Source organism: Pseudozyma flocculosa (genome assembly GCF_000417875.1).
Source record: "Pseudozyma flocculosa PF-1 unplaced genomic scaffold scaffold00012, whole genome shotgun sequence".
In the NCBI taxonomy this organism is placed as follows: Eukaryota; Fungi; Basidiomycota; class Ustilaginomycetes; order Ustilaginales; family Ustilaginaceae; genus Pseudozyma; species Pseudozyma flocculosa.
In genome coordinates, this window is record NW_006920880.1 from 522,202 (window position 1) to 540,217 (window position 18,016).

The 18,016-nt window shown below is 64.1% G+C and overlaps 6 protein-coding genes across 6 annotated transcripts; 3 read left to right on the plus strand and 3 right to left on the minus strand.

Moving 5' to 3' along the window:
* Positions 1–31: 31 nt before the first annotated feature.
* Positions 32–577, minus strand: PFL1_03916 (uncharacterized protein; the record flags this gene model as incomplete). The annotated part of the gene is made up of 3 exons (XM_007881439.1): positions 32–103; positions 200–275; positions 372–577. The coding sequence occupies 3 exons, from the start codon at positions 575–577 to the stop codon at positions 32–34; spliced, it is 354 nt and encodes a 117-aa protein (XP_007879630.1).
* Positions 578–1,013: 436 nt separating this feature from the next.
* On the plus strand, positions 1,014–2,433 carry PFL1_03917 (uncharacterized protein; the record flags this gene model as incomplete). The annotated part of the gene is made up of 2 exons (XM_007881440.1): positions 1,014–2,165; positions 2,281–2,433. 2 exons carry the CDS (start codon positions 1,014–1,016, stop codon positions 2,431–2,433), a joined length of 1,305 nt encoding a protein of 434 aa, XP_007879631.1.
* A 221-nt stretch (positions 2,434–2,654) lies between these two features.
* PFL1_03918 (uncharacterized protein) lies at positions 2,655–4,888 on the minus strand (the record flags this gene model as incomplete). The annotated part of the gene is made up of 6 exons (XM_007881441.1): positions 2,655–2,673; positions 2,770–2,903; positions 3,019–3,129; positions 3,231–3,541; positions 3,634–4,545; positions 4,666–4,888. The coding sequence occupies 6 exons, from the start codon at positions 4,886–4,888 to the stop codon at positions 2,655–2,657; spliced, it is 1,710 nt and encodes a 569-aa protein (XP_007879632.1).
* Positions 4,889–5,428: 540 nt separating this feature from the next.
* PFL1_03919 (uncharacterized protein) lies at positions 5,429–6,756 on the plus strand (the record flags this gene model as incomplete). The annotated part of the gene is made up of 3 exons (XM_007881442.1): positions 5,429–5,542; positions 5,649–5,937; positions 6,032–6,756. The coding sequence occupies 3 exons, from the start codon at positions 5,429–5,431 to the stop codon at positions 6,754–6,756; spliced, it is 1,128 nt and encodes a 375-aa protein (XP_007879633.1).
* A 5,395-nt stretch (positions 6,757–12,151) lies between these two features.
* PFL1_03920 (uncharacterized protein) lies at positions 12,152–14,335 on the plus strand (the record flags this gene model as incomplete). Its single annotated transcript, XM_007881443.1, has 1 exon — positions 12,152–14,335. One exon carries the CDS (start codon positions 12,152–12,154, stop codon positions 14,333–14,335), a length of 2,184 nt encoding a protein of 727 aa, XP_007879634.1.
* A 1,342-nt stretch (positions 14,336–15,677) lies between these two features.
* On the minus strand, positions 15,678–16,796 carry PFL1_03921 (uncharacterized protein; the record flags this gene model as incomplete). Its single annotated transcript, XM_007881444.1, has 1 exon — positions 15,678–16,796. The coding sequence occupies one exon, from the start codon at positions 16,794–16,796 to the stop codon at positions 15,678–15,680; it is 1,119 nt and encodes a 372-aa protein (XP_007879635.1).
* Between the last annotated feature and the right edge of the window lie 1,220 nt (positions 16,797–18,016).

Consider the following 18,016-nt stretch of genomic DNA (forward strand, 5'->3'; position numbering starts at 1 on the left):
CTTGTCGCGCCTCGCCACTCGGCGCCGTGCTTCAAGCGACAAAGGCGGCGAGCGTGTCTTTGCTCTTGCACTCGTCGTCTTCGAGCCTGGCCGTCTCCTTGCCCTATTTGTCGGTGGCATGCCGGGGGAGAGGGGGATGGGGGTTTGGTGAGCGGACCAGGATGTCGTCGACTCGCGCTGGTCTCGCTTTGCAGCTCACGTTTTCGATTCTGAGGATGGTGGGAATGCACTTGAGGCCGTACTCTTTCCTGTACCGGTTCTCGGGCGTCTTCCATCTGTGGAGCCGGTGCGGGGAGAGAAGAGAGGGTGAAGGCCTCGTCAGTACTCTGGCTGTGGCACTGCACTGTACGGATGATTCAATCTGGACCCACTCTGGCTTTTCGCCGACGAGGATCATGTAGGCGTGTGCGCCGTTGGTCGCCTTTTCGTCGACAAAGACGGACTGGATGGCGGGCTGGGCGTCGACGCAGTCTGGGCACCAGGGGGGCGAGCCGGAGCTGAAAAAGACGAGGTAGTGCGTCGATGCCGCCGCGCTGGTGGGCGATGGCGGGGTGGTGTGTGTCGTGTCGAGGGGCATGGCGGTGGTGGTGGTGCGAGTGGTGGTGTGGGTAAGAGAGCGAGGTGAAGCAGGCAGGCAGGGTGACCTTTGACGCCCAATCGACCCTTCGACCCTTTGACCCTTTGACGCGCGATTCCATTCCCGACTTCCGACTTCCGCACCGGGTTGGACGCCACGAGCCTCCACACCCTGCGCGGGACCCCTCTGTGACGCGTGCAGGTACACCGACCGAGACCATCTTGTCGGCCGGCCCTCGCCTTGCGTCGAGTCTTCTTCCATCGTCGCACCAGCTACCCGCCCTACTCGCCACCCCCAGCAGACCACCTCGCTCACCATTCTGCCGTTCCGCATCCTCAACAGAGCTTCCCACTCCCGCCTCGCCCACATTCGCATCTCGGCGCGCAACCCACCCCCGCCTCCCCTCGCCCTCGCACCTCGACACCCGCTCGCCAACATGTCCTCCTCGACCTCGCCCGAGCTCGCACCGTCGACCAAGCGCAGCGCCGACGACGCCACAAAATCCTCAGACCAAGCTGCCTCGCCGTCGCCCTCGGCAAAGAAGCAGAGGCGAAGCGCTTCCCCCGCCCACAACGACGAATTCGACGACCACGATGATGCCGGACTCGACGACGCACAGCTCCTCGCCGCCGTACAGGCTGCAGAGTCGGCCGCAGAGGCTGCCAGCAGCCAGCCCACCGCATCGACATCAAGCGCCCCTGCCATTCCATCCAGCCCGGCCACCCGCTCATCGACGTCGGCCACCCGCTCGTCGACCACGTCGACGCCCAAGCAGACGCTCCTCTTTGGCGCCAAGCCGCCCTCGCAGCCCTCGCACCCGACCATTGTCCCTCCCTCGGACCCCTCGGACCTCCTCTACGTCGAGCGCCAGACGATGGGCCCGGAGTGGTTCCGCCATCTCGAGGCAGAGCTGTCCAAGGACTACTTCACCAAGCTCAAGCAGTTCCTCCAGGCCGAGGAAAAGGCGGGGCGCAAGACGTTCCCGCCGCCGCACCTCGTCCACAGCTGGTCGCGCCTCACGCCCCTCGACAGCGTCAAGGTCGTCGTCGTCGGGCAGGACCCCTACCACGGGCCGGGCCAGGCGTGCGGCCTGAGCTTCTCGGTGCCCCGCGGCGTCGCCGCACCGCCCTCGCTGAAAAACATCTACAAGGAGATCCAGAACGAGTTCCCGGGCTTCAAGCCGCCCAACCACGGCTGCCTCGAGGAGTGGGCCAGGCAGGGCGTGCTCCTCCTCAACGCCTGCCTCACCGTATCCGCGGGCAACGCTGGATCCCACCACGGCCGCGGGTGGGAGAACCTCACAAAGGTCGTCCTCAAGACGATTGCCGACAACGCCGCAAGGGGCGCCGGCAGGGCGGGCGCAGATGCCGTCGCCAACAGCAAGATTGCCACCATGTTTGCAAAGGCGTCCAAGAAGCACAATCAGCCCGCACCGGCGGAGAAAAACGAGGATAAGCCGGCGGCTGAGGAGGAGGGCAAGGCCAAGGAGGGCAAGCAGAGCAACGGAGACCACGCGTGCAAGGGCGTCGTCTTCATGGTATGGGGCCAGCCGGCAGCAAAGACGCTCGCAGAGGCCGGCATCACCGATGTGAGTCCCGGCCGCAGTCCTCGCCTCCGCCCCCGCCCACCCATCTCGATCGTCGCGCTGACCTCCGTCCGTCCTCGCCTTCGTCGCTGCGGCTGCGGCTGCGCCACCGTCGTAGAAATCGCCAAACGTCCTCATCCTCCGCTCGCCCCACCCTTCGCCCCTCTCGGCCCACCGCGGCTTCCTCGGCAACGGCCACTTTGCAAAGGCCAACAAGTGGCTCGAGGCGCGCTACGGCGCCAGTGGCGGCATCGATTGGACCAGACTCTAGCCTCGGGCTCTTTTACCTCTCGAATTTCGGGTCGGCGACAATGAGCAGCGGTGGCGGTCAGGCGTGTCGTGCAAGCTCTGACGGGCATTCTGACGGAGCGGATGGTCCCCATTACCAGGAGATATGGATATGGGTCTAAAAGTACAGCAGGGGGGGGGGGGGGGGTCTTTGCCCGGCAAGAAGGAAGAAACAACATCGCGCGAGGACCCTGCGTCGATCGGCTAGACCTGTGGCAGCTCGCTGTCGTCGAGAAAGAAAAAGAGGAGAGGGATGCATCAGTAGCCGAACGTTGAACGACACATCGACAGGCGGGCGGAGGGGCGGGCGCAAACGCACCTCCTCTCCATGCGTCCGCTGGCCGGGTAGTAGGTCGACCAGCCAAACGACGAGCCGCGGAACGAGCCCGGGTTGAAGACGTGACACCCTTCGTAGGTCAGTTCGAAGCGGTCGTAGGTATCGGCGAGCACGAGCTGGCGTCGCACACATCCGGCGTCAGGGGAAAGCCACCGGGGAGCTAGCGAGTCAGTGTCGGGCGCGGCGCGGCGCGGCACGGCGAGGGACGATGCGGATGCGGCGTGCACTCACCGCTGTGGGCATCGGGTAGAGGCGCAGCGCGTGGTCGTGCTCCCACAACACGGGCCGCACCGTCTGCGGAAGCGGGCACAGGTGGGCTTGATCCAGCAGCGTCGAGACCAGCTGCGCAAACGCAGACGTCGGGCGACGTGGGCCCCGCAACGTCAGCTATTGCACACCCTCGTCTCATATCGGCAGACCGACGACCGCCCGCGACGACTCACAAACTTCTTGAGGTCGCCCTCCCTTGCCTCTTCCTTGAGGCGGACCGAGTTCCTCAGCATGCGCGCCATGATGCCGTCGCGGTAGACGACAATCTCCTGGCCAAAGTAGGCGATCCGACACGGGTTGCTGGCAAAGTGGACGCGGGCGCCCAGCTTGGCCTTGAGCTTGGTCGTGAGGATCTCGGGCAGCGCCGGCCGCGGCATCAGGGGCGTCACAAAGGGGTCCGTGGGGCCGGGAACCAGCACAAAGTGCGACGAGCGCAGCAGTTCCGGAAAGCCGCCGATCAGATCGGCCAGGTTGCCAAAGGCGGCTGTGACGACGAGGAGTGACGAGCGAAGCGGGGCGAGGGGAGGTCAGCTGGAGGCCTCTTTCGAGCAGGCTGCCTGGCCCGCCGGAACCCACTCTGATACCTCTTGAGCATGTCGCCGCCGGTCCAGGGCGAGGAGCTAAAGTTGCCGCAGAGGACAAAGGCAAAGGGGATAAAGTCGGCGTCGACGTAGCCCTGGAGCATCAGCTTGAAGTTGGCCATGGTCTTTGGGTGGTCGAGGTGGAGGTCGGAGATGACGACGATGCAGAGGTCGTCGTGCATCTGCTCGTGGGCGCGGAGGGCCTCCTCGTCCCTGGACGAGATGGCGCCTATCCCGAGCATGTCGATGTGCGCGTAGAGCTGGCGCGCCTGCTTGCGCGTCTCGGAGGGCGGGTGGCCGAGGGCAAACACCTTGATGCGCTCCTCGTCGGTGTACTCGCCCTCGACGAGGATCATGGCACCCTCGGTAAAGATGCCCTCTCCCGGGATGGCGTCCTGGAGGTCGAGGCCGACGCTGCCGTCTGCGTCCTCGAGGACGTATCGGCCGTCGTGCGAGGTCGAGAGCATGCCAAAGAGGAGGAAGCGCTGTCCCTGCCTGCCGAGGAGGTTCTTTGTCGAGGTGAGCTTCATGAACGAGTCGCGCTGGCGTCCCTGACCGACGGCGAGCGGGGGGCAGAAGTTTTCGTTGCGCTGGATGGCGGAGCGGACGATGCTGAGCCGCTGGCGCAGGTAGGCCGACTTTGCCGAGGCGGCGGGGAGGATGGTGGGGCGGACGCTGGAGCGCTCAAACACCTTGCGCTGCGGGTCGAAGACGACGCGGGGCATGTCAAAGGCGTTGATGACGTGGAAGTAGCGGTCCGGGTTGGGTCGCTCTCCCTCGGTGAGGTCGTGGATGGCCTGGCTGATGGTGGTCGCGGTGGTGCTGGCACCGGCTGCGCCGCCCGCCGAGTCGGCCATGCAGAGCTGGTCGTAGACATGCTTGAGCGCTTCCTGTGTGACGACCGAGCCTGGGGCGGGTCGCGTCGAAAGGACGGATTGGGTCAAAGATTGGGGCAGCGATGGGGATGAGCACGGGGTTTCCTCGGCAGGGGGCCGACGCCGTCAGCCAAACTGCGAGTGAGACTCACTGCTGACGCCCGGGTCCGCGCCGCTGGCCTCTGCCTCGAGGATGCCGGTCGCGAGCGCCTCGATGGCATCGTCCCACTCCTCTGGCTGGTCTATGAGGCCGTGGGAGTCGAGGGTGTGTGCGATAAAGGCTACGGCCGACGAGTGCAGCTGCAGGTTGTGCTTCTTGGTAAAGACGCGGAGGATGGTGCGGCGGAGCGCGGGCGAGATGGCCACGTCCGGCATCGTGTCGGGGCGGTCCGTCCAGGTTTCGGCAAGAAGCGTTGGGCGCGGTACGAAAGAGGCGAGGGAGGCGGGATCGATAGGGAGGGGCCGGTGGCGGTGTCGTCGAGGCCAGGAGGTGAGCTGGTAGCCGTCGGCAGGGCTCCGAAGGCGAGCCCAACATACGCACACCGGCCCTCGTCCGTCTGCTGCTGTCTGACCCTGGGCCCGCTCGCGACGCGGTGTGCCACTTTACGCGCCCAAGCCGTGGATTCCATCGAAAGAATCCCGGAAGTCGGACAAGAGAGAACGGAGAGACGGCCTCCACCCTTGTTGGACGCCTGCCGAGGCGATGGATGGGCCCTCGATCCTCTGTCGGCCTTGGATCCTCGACCCTTGGCACCAAGACGCCCCTCTGGCCCTCAGTCGCCGACCAAAGGCCTTCAGAGCAGCAAAGAGGGCCGGCCGTCCCTCCGCAGCTTCCTTGATGTCCACCATCCCGTCTCAATACAACGGTCCGTCTGCTATCCTCATCCGGCGGCCGGCACTTGACCAATCGCCACCATGTCCCCAAAAGACCTGCCAAAGACCATGAGGGCCCTCGTCATCGCCCAGTTCAAGGCCGACCCGCCCTACGAGCTACGTGACGACCTACCCGTGCCCCAGCTCGGCCCAAAGGTGAACCTTCCATCATGCGCATCTCGTTTGCTCTTTGTAAAGATGACCCCGGCTGACACGCACCCCGCCCCCTTGTTGTTGTCCCGCTGCGACGCCGTCTTCGCAGGACGTCCTCCTCAAGATCGCCACCGCGGGGTACTGCCATACCGAAGTCATGGTCACACGCGGCGACTTTGCCTCAAAGTCCCGCGCAGGCCTGCCCCTCATCCCTTCCCACGAGCCTACGGGAACCATCGTCGCCTTTGGACAGGAGGCAGAGGCGATGGCCTCAGAGGTCGACGGCATCGGCAACGACGGGCCGCTCAAGCTCGGCGACCGCGTCGGGTGCCTCACCTTCAGAGACTTTTGCGGCAAGTGCGACGACTGCAAGGCGGGGCAGCCAAAGTTTTGCCAGGGTGAGTGGAAGCCCGACGGCGCCAACCGACGCTCTCGTCGCAGCTCAACATTCTCCCCCGCTTTCTCTCTTTCTTTCACTGCTGCGCGGTCCAGACCAGGACATGGTAGGCGTCACGGCCGACGGAGCCTGTGCCGAATACATGCGAGCGGACATCCGATCCTGCTTCCGCCTGCCCGCCAAGCTCAGCTTCGACGCCGCCGCACCGCTCTGCTGCGCAGGCGCGACCATCTACACGGCCATCAAGGGGTGCAGCCTACGGGCCGGCCAGCGCCTCGCCATCATCGGCGCCGGCGCGCTGGGCCACCTCGGCGTGCAGATGAGCAAGTGCCTCGGCCTGCAGACCATCCTCCTCGACGCCCGTGATCCTCCCCTCGACATGTGCCGCAAGCTGCCCTACCCGCCAGACGTCGCCTACAACTCGGGCAGCGTGGATCCAAAGAACCCGAAGCAAGTTTCCAAGCTGCTCGAAGACATCGGCGGACCGGTGCACGCCGTCATCGTGGCCACCGACGTGATTCCGGCCTTTGAGGTCGCCCTCGCCATCCTGCGCAACCACGGGCTATTGATGGTCGTTGGCCAGCCCGAAAACCCCATCCCCGTCTCGTACAACGACCTGATCTTCCGCGACATTACGGTCAAGGGGTCGCTCCTGGGCGACCCGGCCCTCACAAAGGAAATGTGCGACCTGGTGGCCGACAGGGGCATCGAGGTCAAGACGCAGGCCTACCCGCTCGAAGACGTAGAGCGCATGCGCGCCGACTACGCCAAGCCGGGCCACAGCGGCAAGATGGTGCTCCGCGTGTCGGACGGGGCCTGACGAGGGCGAATCCGGCCAGATAAGGACATCCTCGATAGGCGTGTTGACGATGATAGCAAAACTGACCCACCACGAGGCAGCTGCCGCTTACCCAGCACCTCATCGTCTGTGCGGACGCTACTTGCGTAGCCGGCTCCTGGGTGTGTGGACCGGAGGACGTTGGAGAGCGATGTCGGAAGTTGCACTGCCTATCGGTATCGAGGCTCGATAGGAACCCGCCGCGCCACGTTCTCTGGTTCCAGGGTCTTGTCGATAGAGGTGACCAGCCACGGTACGTATCGGTGCACGGTTGTCCGGATACCTTATCTACACGACGACCAAGTGGGGGGGCACCAGGCAGATGGTGGGGCGGGAACGAGGTGGGGGGCCGGGATCGGTAGCGTGTTATCGACGCTAATGTGATATCGACGCTTAGCGAAGGTGGCCGGTGAGCCAGATCCGCTATCAGACCGCTCCTGGCGGCCTCCCTTCCCGATGGGAGGACATGTCAGGTCGTCCTCACTGCCTCCTTGGCCCGATTCCGGCTGTGGATGGCCAGCGAGCGAGCACGCCCTCCTCGTCGAGCCGGGGGTCGGTCTCTTCGGTTGTCTACGACTGTCGATGGCGACGGCGGCTGGTGCTGCGAGCGTGCCAGACGATGTCGAGGTGGCGTCTCGGCCAGGATTGGGCGGCGCCCGGTGCGGCCACCACCATTTTCACATCTGATTTCGCCCACCTTTCCCCAGAGGCGAGGGTCGTCTAGTTGACCCCGCGCGAAATGCCGCGCGACGGTATCCACAAGCCACGACTTCCGCCTGACGTCCTCTCGACACTCGTCGTCCAATCATCGACCGACATGGCAAGGGAAGGAAGACGTTCGGGAGGATGGCAACCGAGCGTCCAACCAGGAGCAAGCCGCGAATACGACACGCTGGACGAGGCAGGGCGCCGGGATGCGGGTGGCAGACTTCCGGCGTACAGAGGTAGGTGGCACCTCCGTGCTGGCGGATCGATGGACAGTCGCAACTAGTCCGACCATACGGGATCGGAGGTTGAGGCCGCCGACATGTCTCAGTGCCGCCGACTGGCGTGCCCTGCCGCACCACATCAGGCAAGGAACCCACGGCGACCGGCGGGAAGTGTCCTGTCCTCCGAGCGTGCGAGCGTGCGTGTGAGCGTGCGTGTGTGCGACTCCGCCCTTGCTCGCTCGCCACCCGATCCCGGCTCGGCGTCCACAGCCAGGCACCGCACCGCACCGCGCTGTGGCGTGGCAGGCAGGGCCAGGGCGAGACCAGACGATACAGTACGATGCGCAGAGCACCTCGTGAACGCATCGTCCGGAGAAGAGTCAAGCGAGCGCGCACGCCGCACTCGGGAACGAGAGGTGGCGGCAAGGCAGGCAGGGCACCCATGGCCTGGCCAGGCTCAGGAAGGCCGAGACGCCAGGCCCCCTACGGACGGACGACGGCGACCACGCGATCGCAGTCCTTGCTGCCAGGACACGCGGGTGCGCGTCCCCATACAGCACGGGCGGGTAGGCGAGGGCAGCCCAACTGGCCGGGATCTTGGCAAGCGATGCAGGGCCGCGCCTGCCGCCCTGCACTGGATGTTTCCGCATGTTCCGATACGCTACCCTCTTGCTTGCTTGCTCTTCTGACCGTCATACGCGCTGCATGTACCGGTACCGCACTGTACCTTGCTTTCAACATGGCAGGAACCCGGCGAGATACCGAGCCGCGACGGGGCAGGCTAGGCCAGATAGGTGAGTACGGTATCGTGATACTGTACGCACGCGCCACGCGCACAGATCACGCAACGGGGTGCGGACACCGTCGACTTCATCGACCAATCGCGACGGTAGCACCTCCATATCGCCTTCGAGCGGCCCGATGACGAGCGGCGTGAGTGCGTCTCGCGCGCCATCGACGTCGGCAGTGTTCCGCAGCCACCGACCGGTCGTCCGCTGACACGAACGCATCAGCATGAGCGCGACGACCACCCATCCCGCCCCAGCTTTCGATCGCTGACGTAGGAATCGTCGGGCTCGGCCAGACCGGCCCACCGGAGGGGCCTTGGGGCGAGCCGGCGGTGGAGCCCTTTACCCCACATTCCTGAGCGGACGGTAGGTACCTACCCCACGTGAGGCGGAGCGCAATCGAAACAGAAGGTGGCGATAGACTCGCTGCACATCGAGCCGCGAGGTTCCACAGAGTCATGCTGCGGGGTACAGCGAGAGAGGAAAGCTGGGTACGTCCCAGATGAGCAGAAAAGGCGGGGTAAGATGGGTACAGCACATAGGTCAGACGATGTGATGGCAGAGAGCGAGGGGAGAGCGGGAGGGGGAAAGCCGTACGTGTCGAAAGAGGAAGAGGTGGTGCAAGACCGAGCATCGCGACGTGATGGTGGCGAGCGGCGTCGGCTTTGTCGAGTTTGACGGCCACGAGGCGCTCCGAACCGGCGAGACGACCGAACAGGGCAGCCTTGTTTCCCAAGCGAAGCGCGGAGCCGTCCTGGCAGTCCATCGGTACAGCCGCCGCCCTCTGACCGCGATCGGTGCTCCCGTGCCCTTGCCAAAACGGGCCTCGCTTCATCAGAAGGCCGTACGGTCAGTTGCGAGGTCAGCGCCTCGTATCGCCGAGCAAGCTGGATATGCTGACCGTTCCACCGAGCTTCCCGCCATCCTTTCTCAGCCGGACCGACCCGTCCTTGCCCGCTACAGTACGGCTTCCGCGACCACCCGAGTCGTACGACGGCGGTCGAGACCTTACGTGCGGGCTCATGACGGTACGGGACGTACGATGGCCAGTCATCGATCGGCGGGAAGCTTGCTCGCCTTTCCATTCGCTGTCGAAAGGCGTTTACGAGAAAAATTGTACGACAGGATCGGCCACGACCGCGACAGAAAACGCAGGGCAGGGATCGTCGTCGTCGGCGCTCCTAGGACAGGACCGCGGCCAGGGCCGCCTGACGGGTTTCAGGCCGGCCTCGACGCCGGGTTTGCAAAACTTTCCGCCGCGCCCCCTTTTGGCGTCTGCATGCAGCAAAACTTTCGCTCCCAACCGTCGGTCCGACTCTCTCCTGACTGTCGTGCCGGCCAGCAGCCTAGCTCACGACTCACACCGCCGGAGCTTGCGATACGTACGGTTCCAACCCTATCGAAGCATGGCGATCCATTCCATCCTCGTCCGGCGACGACAGCGTCGAGTACGAATGTAGTTCATCATCCAGCGCAGTTCTTCGTCATATGAGGGCGGCGAGGGCATCGCCATTCTTATTGTCAGCTTGATGGCGCCTCTTGGCTCGCTGTGCGATCGAGGGGAGGCGATCGCGGTGGCTTCGGAAGGCAGTGGTCCGGCGAGGAGGACACAAAAGGGCGGTCTCGAGGATCACGCTGCGCCATTTCAAGTTGGACGTCGAAAATTAGAAAACGCAAGCCGGCCCACTGAGGAAGATTCGTGCCAGGAGATTCAGACTCAACCTTCGGCTCACCACAAGCCGAAGGCAGAGAGGACGGAAAGCCGCAGCCTGGTCGAGGCCTCTGCGCTCGCCGTCCTCTGTCCTCGTGCCTCGTCGAGGTCGTCGAGCGGGAGTGGTTCATGCGCTGGTGCGTCGGAGCATTGCCTTCCGGCCCGCCGTTGTCGACAGGCCCTTCGTCTTTTTCGCCGGTCGCTCCGCCACCGCGCAGCGCAGCCCTGCGCGGTTCAGCCCCATCCAGGTTCTGGTGCGAGGCCTGGCGACGATCTTGGCAGCGCCCCACCGCCCGTCGCCTTCCAAGCCGCAAGGGACCGAGAATCGGCCCACTTCCTTCCGACGACCGCCCCACCAGCTGACACTGTACGACTTTATGTTTGCGCTCCCCCCCGCCTCCGCGTGCAACTGTGGCGGCTTCCGGATCTCGCATATGGAGCTTGGCATGGTCGTGCGACGACGACGACGACAAAGGCGACGGTGGCGACCAGCGAAGGAGCAGTCTGTGGCGTTGACATGGCGTGCCGGGATGAAGCGAAGTGGAACAGAAGTTTGGTTGGCAGGCTGCGGCTCGGCGGGCCAACCGCAGCGAGGCGCGACGGAGCTCGCCGAGTAGAGACAGGCGTGGCCAGGCGGAGCCTGGAACCCTCACCTCACGGCGTCCGGCCTTCACTACCCCGCAAACGCAGGCAGCTCGCCTAGGTACACAAACCCTGCCTGCCCATCTGCCTGCCTTGCCTGCTCCTCGCGGCCTCCAGCACAGCGGACTGCAGGTCCGCGCAGTTCCGGGTGATTTTCCTTCGTTCGCCCCTCTTTGATTCTTATTGGGCGCCATCAAGACGTACACATCGACTTCGGTCGATGTGCCTGCTCGCTGCGGCACAGTCGCGCGACTCGAGAAGTCTTTGGCGCCCGCGAGTGGCAAAAAAGATAGCTGGGAAATCAGGATTGAGCTGGCTTCGGCATTCTCCCAGTATGCCTGCCTCTCCCAGGTGGCCAACGATAGCGAGGCGACGAGCCATGCCAGAGCCGAGCATCGACCTTTGTCGCCTTGGTCGCCGGAGGGGAGCCTCATGGCGAGAGAAGCCACGTCGTGTGGGTCGGATGCCACCTCGGCGCCGAGCGAGGCAACACGACGGACGCTTCCTGGGTCCACCTCCTCCTTCCATCGTTCAGGTCTCAGCTGGGTCGCGAGACTACTGGGCACTCGGTTCTTGCGCCCAGCTCTGTACGTAGCCTGCCTGATTTGCTCTTGCGGTCGTCGCCGGGTCGGGTAAAGCTGGCTGTGATTGGGCGGACCGCCCTGCGTCCCTTATCCGTCCACTGGCCGTTCTTACGTCCTGGCCGCCGTCGAGGTGCCCCCGTCGCGCGCATGGCCACGAAGCCAAGGCAGGCCCTTATCCCCACTCTTGCCATGTCAGGAACCGTCCATTGGATGCGGCTGCATCTCGTTTCATGCTGGTCCGTCCTTGGCAAGGGGCGAATGTCAGCCCGGCCTCGCAGTGCAGTCTAGCCTCTACCTGCTTCTTCCTCGCTCCGGCCTCGCCCAGGCCCTCCGCCTCGGCGCTTGGCCGTCGCGAAGCCCGGTAGCGCAGCGCAGCGCTCCTCGCCGTGACTCGCCGCTGGAGCTTGCGATTAGTCCGGCTGCCCTCGGTCGCCTTCCGGTGCCACAGGGTATCGTAGAGTCGTGGTGCAGCTGGGCGTCCACAACGCACGTCGTCCGGTGCGCGTGGCAAGCGCCACGGATCTCTACATATACCCCGCCTTCGTCGTGGCTAGAACCACTTCCCCTCATCCCATCCTCGTCACGACTCCCCTCCCCTAACCGGCCCCTCCCCAACGCCCTCGTCCACCTGGCCTCGACCGCCACAGGGCTTTCCTCCCCCTTCTTCCCCCCCTTCAAGAAGGCGTACGCCACCGTCCTCGCCTGGATAGGTCTCCGCCCATCATGAACAACCAGCACGAGATCTCCGAGTCGGTCCCCGACTACCGGGGAGAGAGCCCCTCGACCCCCGACGACAAGAAGTCCTTCTCCGAGAAGGGCGAGTTTGAGGCCGCCCCCGTTCCCGCCCTCTACGATGCCGAGAAGGCGTCGGTCAAGGAGTACGAGGTCGAGGACATCCACAGCGGAAAGCAGTTCGACGAGCACTACTTCCCCGAGGAGGGCCAGCAGCTCACTGTCCGCGCTCTGACTGTCGGCACCCTCCTGGGATGCGTCGTCGCCGCCTCCAACGTCTACCTCGGCCTCAAGACCGGCTTCACCTTTGGCGCCTCGCTCTTTGGTGCCATTCTCGGTTTCGCCGCCCTCAAGTTCCTTGGCCGCGTCCTGCCTCCCAAGTTCGGTGGCGGCTTCTTCGGTCCCAAGGAGAACTGCACCGTCCAGACCTCGGCCACCGCCGCCGGTTCGCTCACGGGCATGTTCGTCGCCGCCGTCCCCGCCATGTACCAGCTCAACCTGCTCAGCCTGAACCCCATGGACGACTTTGGCCGCCTGCTCTCGTTCTGCGCCGTCTCGGCCTACTACGGAGTCTTCTTCGCCGTCCCGCTGCGCAAGTTCTACATCCTCAAGCAGAGGCTCGTCTTCCCCACCCCGACCGCCACGGCCTTCACCATCCGCTCGCTCCACGTCCCCGGTGGCGAGGAGACGGCCAAGAAGCAGGCGCGCGTCCTCATGATCGCCTTTGCCGCCGCCTTCACCTTTGTTGTCGTCAACCAGTACGCCTCGGGCATCCTCATGGACTGGCACATCTTCTACTGGCTCTACTCGTGGGGCTGGAAGAAAGCGCTCGTCGTCGACAACTGGGGCTGGTACATCGAGCTAACCCCGGCCTTCTTCGGCGCGGGTATGCTGTCCGGCATGAACGCCTCGTTCTCGTTCTTCGGCGGCTCGTTCCTCATGTGGGCCGTCATCGGACCCGCCATCGTCGCCACCGGCCAGGCCATGGGCAAGCAGTCCAAGGTCGAGCCCCTGCGCTGGAGCTACACCAGCATGTCGTTCGACCCCAGCAAGCAGCCCCTCAACGCCGCCTCGCCCCGTTACTGGGGTCTTTGGGTCGGTGTCCTGATGATGTTTGCCTACTCGTTTGCCGAGCTCGGCATGAACGGCCCCACCATCTACCGCGGCATCCGCGGCGCCGTCCTCAGCACCTACGACCAGATCCGCCGCCGCCCGGTGCGCGAGTTTGAGGCCGAGATCCCCGACCCTGTCAAGAAGGAGGACCAGATCCCCGGATGGGCCTGGATGTCCGGCCTGCTCCTCTCGATCATCTTCACCTGCGTCGTCTGCTGCGTCCAGTACCACATGAACCTCGGCAACGTCATCCTCGCCATCGTCCTCGCCTTCCTCTTTGCCTTTATCGGCGTCCAGTCGACGGGCACCACCGACACCAACCCCGTCGGAACCGTTGCCAAGGCCAGCCAGCTCATCATCGGCGGCTGCCTCCGCGGCCAGGGCAAGACCGGCAACGGCGCCCTCCTCGAGAACCTCCTCGCCGGCTCCATCGCCTCGTCGGCCGCCGGCCACGCCGTCGACATGGTCGGTGACCTCAAGACCGGCCACCTCCTCCGCGCCAAGCCCAAGAACCAGTTCTGGGCCCAGGTCATCGGCTCGTTCTTCTCCATCTTCCTCTCGACCGGCCTCTTTGTCCTCTTCGCCAAGGCCTACCCCTGCATCATCGACGCCAGCCTCGCCGACGAGTGCTCCTTCCCCGCACCCGCCACCGCAGCCTGGAAGGCCGTCGCCCTCGCCGTCGTCTCCCCCAAGCTCCCCGTCTCGCTCTCGTCCGGTCTCACCGCCATCGGATTCGCCATCCTCGCCGTCATCACCGTCGTCGTGAAGCACCTCTGGATTCCTCAGCGCCACCACAAGTGGGTTCCTAACTGGAACGCCATTGGCCTCGGCTTCGTCGTGCCGCAGACGTACTACCCCATCGCAATGTGCTTTGGCGCTACTTTTGCACTCGTGTGGAGCAAGAAAGGACCAAAGTCCTTCGGCTCCTTTGCCGTTGCGCTTGCGGCCGGTATGGTCGCGGGCGAGGGAATGGGCGGTGTCATGAACGCCGTGCTCACCATTGCTGGTGCTGGTGGTCTGGGTGACCCCTACGGCAGCCTGGTCGGTGTTCCCCCGTGGTAGATCTTCTCCCCCGTCGGGATTCCTTTCCCTTTCTCTTTTGTTACGATACCCCTCCGCCTCTCCTCTGTCAACGTCTCCCTCACGCTCCGTTCACGTTCACGAATACGGAATGTCATTGTCACCTTGGTCTCTTCACAAACATCGCGCGCGCGCGACTGGGCAGGCGAGGGAGCGACGCGGCCGAAGCACCGCAACGCCGGCCAGTCAATCTTTGTCTTTCCTCGTCTCAACATCATCTCGACGACCCAACGCTCACGAGTGCATTAGCGTGGTCGCCGATTCGGCTGCTCCGAATGCAGTTCAGTACGAACCCTCGTCGGCGCCGAGGCGGGTGGTGGCCCCCACCTGTCGGCCCCACATCGGAGGCGCGTCGTGAAACCTGCCTCGGCGCCTGCGGATCTTGACAGCCCCCCACCCGAGGGCGCGGACCGCCACCGTGCATGGTGCCTGGTACCTGACGGCGCCTCGGCTCCCCCGCCCTGCTCCGTCGCGCCCTACCAACCGACCTGCAACGCCACCCACAAGCCGGGAGGGTGCTCGGGATGGCGTGCAAGCATGCCACTCGACGCCACTGGCCCTCGCCGCATCTGATATTCGACAAATCGGGTTTCGGACACCAGATTCGAGGGACTGCGCTGTTCGTGTTGGGCCTGGTGACCAAATAACTCTCATGCCACTCGTCCCCGGCCTGTCCCTGACGCATTGAGGTCCTGCTTAGCCTGGCGCACACAAGAATGGCGCACAGAAGTATGGCGCACAGCATACGGTACGAGCAATGGCGGAGCTTCACAGCTCAATTGTCATAAAAGGTCAGACAGGGAACGGCATAAGAGCATAGACAAGAAGCGGCGTAGCAAAACGGCAGGCCGATGGGCGGACATCGAGTACGGCACCGGGAAAGTCATTAGGGCGGAGTCGGGGCGTCGTTAGTACGGGCGAGCAGCGATCCTACGAACAGAGACACTGCGCTGGGCGAGAGGCGTTGGGCTGGCTAGAAGTATACAGGGCGTGGAATGTCGATGGTACAATGCCGCCTCGTCGTCGTGAATGCGGCGGGACAAGGAATCGTGAATGGCCCGTCGAGAAACGTGGCAAGGTGGCGGTCGCACTGGTCGTCAGAGTGAAGTGGTATCAAAAGCGTGTTCGTCATGCTCATGCGGGTCGAAAGGCAGAGGTCGTATTCTGCGCTGATGTCGTAGCATCCGAGGGCAAGGTCATCGCGGTCTTGTCCTCGAGAATGTCCGTGGAAGAAATTAGGGAGTCATCGTCGTTGTCGTGGGTCGTTGCTTTCGTCGAGGTCGGGTCCGTTGCCGTCATGAGATAGGCGGGCGACTCTGGCCCACTACTTGAGGCCGGAGGCATCGGTAATGACCTTGAGGCGGGAGGCCGTCATGTGCGGGTACTCCCAGAACATGGCGCCGCCCTTCCAGCCGTTCTGCACGGCCGTCTTGAGGCACTGTCCAAGCACCGAGGGCTTCATGAAGCCGTTGCCGGCGTCCTGGGCCGTGGCCGGCTTGCCCACCACGAGCTTGTCGAGCGGCACCTTGGAGTACTTGGCGATCTCAAACAGCGACGTCTTGGGATAGTAGTCTCCAGAGTCCCACAGGAGGCTTTCGCACGTTTCGAACGTCCCTTGGTTATAAAACTGCACTCCATACCAGTCGATAAGATTTCCGACCTCCTGGTGGATCCTTGTGTAGCCGCCATCCTTGTAGATGTCGGTATTGAACCAAGGCGCGAGGGGGGCGTGTGTGATGAGGTACGTCGGGCTGGGAAGGTTGGCGCGGAGGCTCTTTGTGAGGTCGATGAGCCACTGAACGGACTTGCCCTGGTCGAAGAGGTCCTCTTCCTCGTAGTCGACATCGACGCCGTCGAGGCCCATCTTCTTGACCCAGTCGGCAATCTCCTTGCCCAGCTGGGTCGGGTTGCGGCCCATCGACTGCGGCTTGTCGGTGGCGCCAAAGAGCGACACCATGAGCTTCTTGCCCGCCCCCGCGTACCGGCTCTTGAACCACTTGCGGTCCGCAGCCGACTTGGCGGCGAACTTGGCCGCATTGTCCGCCACGCCAAACTTGACCGTCCAAAAGGCGAAGTTGTAGACGTCAAAGTTGTCGATCTGGTAGTAGGGCGGCGCGCCGTAGGTCTGGCTGGGGACGTCGCTGTCGCCGTAGACGACGAAGCGAGGCGCAGAGACCGAGTCGATGTCGGCCGTGGGGAAGCCGCCTTCGAGCATGCGCGTGCCGGGGAGGAGATCAAGCTTGGGCTCGGCCTGGTTCATACCGAGCAGACCGCTCACGGCGCCCCAGACGCCGTGCGAGACCTTGGCGGCGAGGCTGTCGTCGTAAATCTCGGGTCGCAGGCCATTGAACGAATCGTATAGGGTCACCTGCTGGTGCGGTGCGGCGTGAGCACCCGTGGCGGCAAGGCCGATTGCAAGGGAGGCAGCGACGGTCGCGCGCATCTCGTCCAGCGGCGATGTGGTCGGATTGATGAATTTGGTATGGTACGAGGGGGTCTTAGGTCGTCCTGCGGAATGTTCGACGATCAAAGGCCGGGTTTATTCTGAAGCAGAGCGAGGAACGATGGAATAGTTGGCGATCAAGAGGAGGGGAGTTGAAGGGATGGGGGATGAGGGGAATGGGCGTTGGATGTTTTGCTGGCCTTGAGAACGGCGCATCGACGAGGTCTTATACGTTTGGCGTTGATGCTCCTCGTACCCAGCGCAGCGCCTGTCTAGACAGAGAGTTCCCTGCGACCAGCCGCGGGAGGGAGGACGAGCGGGTGCACCGGCGACTGCCATTCAGGAATGCGAGAGTTAGAGCCGGCTGCATGTCACGGGAAGATCTACCTCTTGCGCTGCAAAGCTGTCGGGCATCAAGCTTCGCCTCGCCTGTTTGCCATTGCGGTGCCTAAAGGTCGGGCGTGGGAGAGGCCTGGAGCGACAGGGTCAGGGTCGCGGCGCGATGGTCGAGCAAGCTCCGACGGCAGAGTTGCTGCCGTAGCGAGGTCGAGGCGATGGGAGAAGCAAGCTGCAACGACGACAGAGCGAGCGAAGTTTGGCTAGGCAAGGCGAGGCTAGGCCAGGCCAGGCCAGACAAGGCAAGGCAGGGCAGAAGAGATCAGGCATCGAAGCTGATCGACGTGCATCCCTCCGCCTGCGGCCCGGTCTCGTAATCGCGAGAGACAGCAGCGGCAGCGCCACCTTTTGTGGCTTGCTCATGCCCTTGCTGCCCGTCGCCCCTTTTCAAAGTGCATACGATGCTCATCATGCCTGTTTGGAAGCAAGGTGTGCGGAACAAGCTCAAAGGTGGCTGGCCCTGTCACGGACGAAGCTCGCAAAGCCCTTTGCCGGGTGAAGCTTGCGGTGCCCTTTGCCTGCCCTGCCACGATGGCTATGCGGCGTTAGCCTAGTGTCCCAGCCTAAAAAAGGCCAAATGGGCGTCACGCTCCCCCGCCATCGTCGTGGCTTTCTCGCATGGAGGCAGGCTGCGAGCATGTGGCTCATTGAGGCTGTCCAGCAGCCGCGACGGACCCCTCTGCGGGGACCGGTGGCCTGGCTGGCTGCGTGTACAAGTTAGCCCGAATTGGAAGTTCAGCCCCGGCAGCCGCCGGTTGCCGGAGGGCGGGCGGGCCGCAGCGAGGGCGGCAGCAGGTTGGAAGGTAGGTCAACATTCAACATTT